General features: G+C 40.6%; 1 protein-coding gene across 1 annotated transcript in view; it reads left to right on the top strand.

Annotated features, from left to right (window-relative positions):
• The first annotated feature begins 714 nt into the window (after positions 1-714).
• IL1RAPL2 (interleukin 1 receptor accessory protein like 2) overlaps positions 715-7,238 on the top strand; it is a 391,662-nt gene continuing 385,138 nt past the window's right edge. The window contains exon 1 of the mRNA XM_086619725.1: positions 715-796. Coding sequence (XP_086475851.1) covers positions 715-796 — 82 coding nt within the window. The remainder of the gene's footprint in view (positions 797-7,238) is intronic.

The following is a 7,238-nucleotide window of genomic DNA, read 5'->3' as shown; positions in this document are numbered from 1 at the left end:
GTTCCAGTAATTATATAAAATTAAAAATGCAATTTAAAATGAGATTCCTTCTTTTTTTTTTTTAATGTAGGTATTATAAAGTAGGTAGTAAAGTTCACAGGAGAGATTAATTTTATCTTTATAATGAGAATCTCGAGACCCGCATTCATTGATTTCTGGATTTTGTTCACTTGTCTTTACCTCATTTTATAGGAGAAATCTCTGGAATAGCATTAATTCATTGTAGGAGCTTTTACAAGATCATCAGTGGGAAAATAAGATTGCTAAGAGAAATTGTGTGAATAACCTACTCTTTACCTTTTCCTGAATAATGTGACTTTTTTTAAGCGTGTGGCCTGTTTGTATGAGACAAAACTAATCATGACCATCAGTCTCCCTCTTTAATAACATACAAATATCCGCCAGATTAGACTCATACTATTTCAAATAAACAGTTGTCTTGTGTTTTTTTTAAGCAAAATATTTTCAGTGTAATTTGAAAAAACAATCCTTTTGTGTGATAGTCAGAGATAAATTATTCATAGACAGTTACTTTGAACCATTATATTTTCCTACCTCTGCATAAAAATAAACCCAGAAGTCACTAGATTAAGCCATTGCCCTATAATGGTTCTTTGAGAAATGTTTAACTGTAGCTGCTGCTTTGTTGTAGTGAAGAGCTGTGATTCAGACTTCATACTATGTTTGCATTTCAGCTGTCACAGAAAGTGAAAGATGAAGCCTCTTATTCTCTTGGTTCTTGTGATCTGTACTGTAGTCAGCATGAATTTGAAGCTCGTGTCAAAGAGAAATTCTGGTAAGTCACAGAAAAATATTTTTACTTTTCAATCTGGACCTAGTGCTTATGCAATCAAGCATTTTAGACGGCTGCTTTATGTTTTGCGTTTATACTTGTTCTCTTCTGCAAAAACAAAAAAAAATCATAACCAGTATGTTTTGCTTACCAGATGTTACAGGATTAATTTTCTCACTATAATGTTCTGTTGATGTGACTTTAAACTATTTGAAAGTGTCCTTTTGTTTTCTTTTATTAAAAAAAAAAAAAGTTTGATGTAAGTGAAAACCTATAAAGGTAATAATTTGGCATTGTTTTAACGTCCAACCTTTTACTCACACTAGGGGATTTTCGTAACTGTGGATGTGGTTTGTGGTGACTTTTAAGCCTGGATGATTTTTTCGTACGTTGGATGGGCATCTTCCAAAAGTCATGCCAGTCATATGTGTGATCATAAATAGTAGAGTTCACTGGGAAGGGCTTTCCTGGGTAGATAATCTCAGATTATTCTGGCAGTGCAAGGGAGTGGGAGTTGGTTTATGTTTACATCTGCTTTTGAAACTCACTAATATTAACAGAACACAGAGGATCTCCTTCCAGGATAGACAGTTGATGTGCATAGTGTTTCATCTATATTAGAGCCTAAAGTGACTCCTAGTCCATCCAGCTCTCCCTTCTCAAAGGGAACGACTTCATGAGACTGTTTGCCTTTCTCAAGTAAGCTGTGAGTTGGGAAGGGCTTTGGGCAGACGAGTAGGGCAGCTGCAGCGTCGCATCATGGTGTTAGTCTGCTAGAGCCTTGTGTACGTGGGCTGGTAACTGAGGCAGGACGAATGTTGTACTTGTAAACTTGCATGTGAACTTACTCATTTTTTTTCCCAGTAGTTGTGTGCTGTACATACAAGTGTGAGGGCTTCCTTTGATCTTCCTGTCCTCAGTGTCTTCAGCCAACACTTAGAGCAATGCAGGTACAAACAGAAATTACTGGCTTCGGTTGGTGTGGCCAGTTTTAAGTTTAATTTCTGCATTGCTTGAGAATGGAGGAGAAAAGTTATTGGTCCATCTATTATAAAGGATTAGATGTCACATCCCAGGCTAGGAAGTGTTACTCTGGGAACCACCAGATGCTAGGCTGAATGCTTTCTGATTGGCTAGAAAGTATAAATGGATGTTGCTAAATCAAACTAGTCAACAGCCTTGTGTTGTGGTTATTGTGCCCTGAGCCCTGTTTGCCCTGTGAGAGCAGTCATGGATATCAGGATTTGGCTACAGTGGAGCTTGATCTAAACTCTGCTAAAGGTGATGATGTTCCTGTTTTTCAAAACTTCTATTACTGGCCTGGATGGGAACCCCTGTGAGATCCATAATCTGTATAATTGAGCAGCCTTGATTCACTGATGCCAAGCAATACCACCTGGCTGCAAGGAAGGGCCTTTGCATTTCTTTTATCAGAAGTGCACATCTGTAGAAGTAACATGCCTGTGGTTATAGCATCATTCAGCTGGTAGTTTACCTTTAATTATATTTTATTGTTGTTTTTTTTTTTCTTTTTTTTAAAAATCTGCTTTTTTTGACTCTGCAGAATGTCTTGTGTTATTCTGTTGACAGTATCAATTCAGGTTGAGTACTGGTGGGAAAAACGCTTTAATGTGTTAGACTGCCTATTGCTAAATATAACCCACTTGTGAATAGGTGGTTCTTTTAGTTTGATTGAGTTGATATACGTTGAGTATAACATGAAGGGGAAAAATGCATGTAAAGTGAAATGATAGTTTCTTTGCAATACATGATCATGTAGTTGCTTTTTACCTTCAATATTCATTCTGTCATACGTGCTGATTTTTAGGTTGCTGTGTGGAGCAAACTATTGATTTCTTTTTTTTTTTTTCTTTTTCAACTACATTGTGTGTGAAATACATTTTCTGTTTCTGTGATTTCAGCACTTGGAGCAAAATTAATAATTTGACTTCCATTCCAAAAGGGGATCTTTAGATATGAAGGACTGTTGTTTGATTGCTTGAGGCTTCACAAAAGACAGTAAGTTGTGAAGGGTCAGATGCTCCAGAGGCTTCTGAACTTTAACTATTTGTATTTTTAAGTAGAAGATCAGAGATAGTGGATGGATGCTGCCAGGCAAATGCACAAACAATCAGACCATGTTGCTTGATAGGATGACAATAGCTGTAGCGTGCTGGTGCTGTAGTTCAGGGTCTTTTTTTTTTTTTTTTTTTTTTAACTGATGTCTTGATGAAGAAGAGTGGAAAGGGGAAAGTAATTTAATGGTTATTTGTGGACAGCTGCACTGCAGTGTAAAGAGCAGGATGTCTGAAAGCAGAAAGACTGTTTTAGCTGCAGATGAGAGCTGGGGTGAGGGGAGCGGATGGGATGCCCAAATAACACCCTGTGAACAGGATCTCTGCAGCAGTGTTCTGGATGGATGTTGTAGTCTTGGATCTTGCTGGCTATTGGTACGGAGATGTCTAAGCTGGTGAGCATTCTTAAAAGGGGAAGGGAAATTGTACAGACAGTTATGTAGAGCTGTGTGAAGCAGTGCATGGAAAGTGCTGACGCTGATGATAAAGACAGATTTGGGCTACCAGGGCAATAAACCAGTAAAATCGGGGTATCAGTGTCTTTGCTGACTTACATAGATGGGCATTTTTCCAAGCAATACATGGAATTATTGCATGAAAGGCCAGAATTGTGATTAGTGTTAAGTATAAGAGCAATTATGAAGTCGACTAGCATGTGTGTGATGTCACGTAATAGAATATATCTTGTTCAAGGTGTAGGGAGAATCTAATGAGAGCTGAGTTAAAGAGGACTTGAGGTGGAGCAACGAGAAGGTAGAGTGTGGTCTTCAGGTAATGCAAAAGCATCACTAAAACTGAGGCAGAATGTCCAGAATGGTGTTATCAGTGAAACTGAATGTGCCTTAAAGAGAACAGGGGTTTGGCTAGGAAGGCATCTTCAGAAGCTGGTGTGAAAATACTCCATCAAAGCCAAGGAATGGAAACCCAAGGGGAGGAAGTTGAGGATGAGAAGTCCAGACAGCAAATGCAGACAGTACAGAGGTGAGGGTGGACAACAGGCGAGAGCCATTAAAGAGAGGTCAGGAGTGGAGGATCTAAGATGTCAAACAGAAGATGATGAAATGGTGCTCCGGTTGCAAGCATAGAATTAAAGTTTGCTAAAGAAACAGTCCTCGTGGAAGGGAAGAGAAAAACAGGACTGAAGGAGATTTGTCTCATGTCCTTTACTTGCCCTTTGTTACAGATTCGGTTGTCCATATTTCTGTTTGGAGAAGTCAAACAAGAATGCATGCGAGGGCTACAGATAGGTTTTAGAATACCTTGCAATGCTGCAAAAATGACACAGAAACTTGTAGCAAGACAAATTTGTTTGGCTGCTTCTCACTTGAGATGTGGTGCCAAAATAATTAAAATGGTGAGCTAATTTAATTATGCTAGTCAGATTCTTCTTTACAGGCAGCAACTTCCAGATGCTCCAGAAGAAATCTGTCATGTCTACAGAGTAATGATTGCTGTTTGTGGTGGGAACAGAACAGTTTGCCTCAAGCATCTGTGTGAATGTAATGTTGACTTAAGTTTCACAGGCATTTCTTAATATGAAGAAGCTTTTTTGAAAGCTGCAGGTCGTCCTTTTTGCCTGCTTTAAGAAATAAAACTGTGCAAATAGCTAATGCTGGGACTGCAGCCTTAGCAATATCCTAGAAAGGGTATTTTAGAGGTGGAGGTTAAACAAATAAATTGAGGATGTGGGAGCTGCTAGGTTCCCAGCTGGCAGGTGATTTCCGTTGAATCTGATTAAGTCACTTCTTTTCCCAAGCCCTTTGTATATAGTGCTTTGAATAATCGTAGCAGGGAATATAAAACCAATTAAAAAATCATTGCATTTTTTAAGCAAAAGATTTTTCAGATGATAGATTCTGTTTGACTTACAAGATATAATTCTATTAGTGAATAATTGATGCCATTTATTGTTTCTGTATTTCTTTGCTGAGCTGAAATGCCCTGTCTCAGCATGCTAGAGCTCCAGGGCATGCCAACCTGTGTGGAGGAGCATGGGCAGACATCCCCAAGGTTTGTACGAGGCTGCTGGCTGCAGAGCTGGTAGCAGTCTTCCTGCAGGTTAACAGGGCTTAATTGGCTCAGGCCTGGCACTGATGTGTCCTGCAAGCTACAGAGCCAGAGTTTCAAGTCTTCTCCTCTGTAGCGTGTCAGATGGATGTGCTTGGGGATACTGGCCTTCCTTCTCCTCCTCTTTATCTTGGGACCACCCAAAAGCAGTCATACCAGAGGAGGAATTATGTCTCTTGTCCCCCACCCAACCTGTCAGCCTCCACCTGCATCTAACTTTGTCACTAATGGCCTGGGGGAGAGAGGCCTTCACTTAGCATCATGCCCTGCTGTGTGTGGGCATAGCCAAATCGTCTTCAGTTCTCTCATTGATGTTGCAGTGGTTGGGACATAGTCCTTTAACACATCAATTTAAAACCTATTGGCTTGATATTTCATGCCTTTTAAATGTCGCGCCACAACTCACTGTGGTCTGCTCTAGATGTTTCAGGAGACCTTTGCTTTCCTACTGGTTGTCACTGCTCTAGATCAGGATTTCCTTCTGCTCCTGTCTGTGAAGCTCAGTCTTCCTGTATTGGTGCCTGATCGCTTTGGCCGTGAAAAACATGATGTACATGGAAGTGAAGGTGTTTATGCTTCAGAGATGACTCGTGGATTTGTGCCTGGAGTGGGATATCCTAGAACAGCCTGACTTAAGGGTCCGTTGCTCCTGCTGGAGTGGGCTGCTAGAGCAGCTGCAAGATGAGCACTCACCATTGCCATTTGCTATCTGTTTGCACTTGCATCTGCCTGAAGAAGTGACTTCTGTCCCTGATGTAAAATGCATGGCTGTGAGCCCTCCCAATTTGTGAGATACGAGTGATGTAAGAGGCTTTCAGCTTTTGCTTCCTGCAAATAATGTGCAGACATAGAGGAAGTGGGAGCTTGGCAACACTAAGCAGCACACACTGATCTCTTACTTTTCCCAGAAGATGTTAAGTTATTCACAGCAAACAGAAAAAGTCGGACTCACCGTTGTTCTAAGCTGTCATCAGTGCAGGAATGTACAGTCCCTCTTGGACACGGTTGTGTCTGCGCACGGGTTCACGGCTGCTCTCCATCTGTTCGGTTTGGATGAGTGGGAGGCGAGGAGCCGGGCTCCTGTGCTCAGTCAGGTCTTGGGAGGCTACCAGCACGTGAGCTGTGAAGCACAGGTAGTCCATGCACCTCGTTACGGGAGTCTCAGCCTTCGTTTCCTCTCCTCTAGACAGAAAGCAGCATTGCAGCCAGACAGACCTATCTGGGAGACAGCTGGCAGCATTTAGAGATTCTGTTTGCTGGTGGGGAGGAAGGGAGATATATAAAGAAGAACAAGAAAGGAAAAAATTTGCTAGAGGTTTGGGTTTTTTTTTATTGACCTCAACCTGACAGGATTTAAATATTGAGCTTATTTAAACACTCAAATTTTTAGCTATTGCACTCCTTTAAAATGAGTTCATGTATAATTAAAACAATTAAAATATTGAACTGATACTTAAATATTAAAACTAGGCTCCTTTCCCAAAAGGGAAACCACAGCTGTGTCTGAATAAAGTAAATGAACACAATTAAATTGTTCCAAACTGCAGTAAATCACAAAGGTAGGATCTTTAGGGATAGGGGGAAATAAGCCAAGCATGAAAGAAATGTCATTTCCTCAGTTAAAAATCTATTATCTTCCACTTTTGCAATTGGCATCATGTGAGCTGCTTGGATATCTGTTCTACATCCAGCTGCAGCGTGTAGGAGTTTACTGATAATATCTGAACCTCTAGTAGATATACCTTCATGATTGAGAAATCTTCCAGCTTTGTGCCTTTAACTGGATAGTACTTTTTTCCCCCCCCTCAAAATAGCACCTTTTTAAATGAAAAAAAGATGCATCAATGTGTCTTTGATTTGTTTTCTTAAAGATCTTAAATAGAAGTTTTAAGAGGGATCTTCATTTCAGTATTTCTGGTATACTCACTACGAGGGTGTGTGTCCGAGGTTTATGTCCGTACTCTGAGACCGACTGTCCTGAGAGACAGGGAAAGTCGGTCTGGCATGGTTTTTTTTTCGTCTTGTTCATGAAAGTAGTTTTGGAAGGTCTGTCTTACATAATGCTCAACTGAAAGTATAAATAATACAGCTGCAAACTTACCCAGAACATGGTCTTCAAGCTCAGCATGTTTGCTAGTCCTGGAGGTGAATATCTGCTCGGTTCGGCACATCTGCTGGTAATGCAGAGGCTCGGAGGGAACTTCGGGGGATAGAGACCTATAGGAGCTGTAGGGAACCTGTGATGTAGTGGCTTAGCATTGGGTCAACTCTTGGTCAAGAACGGTTCTGAAGTGTGCTTGGGG

The sequence above is a fragment of the Tauraco erythrolophus genome, chromosome 13 (genome assembly GCF_009769465.1).
Source record: "Tauraco erythrolophus isolate bTauEry1 chromosome 13, bTauEry1.pri, whole genome shotgun sequence".
NCBI lineage: Eukaryota > Metazoa > Chordata > Aves > Musophagiformes > Musophagidae > Tauraco > Tauraco erythrolophus.
This window is presented reverse-complemented; position numbering and strand designations above follow the sequence as displayed.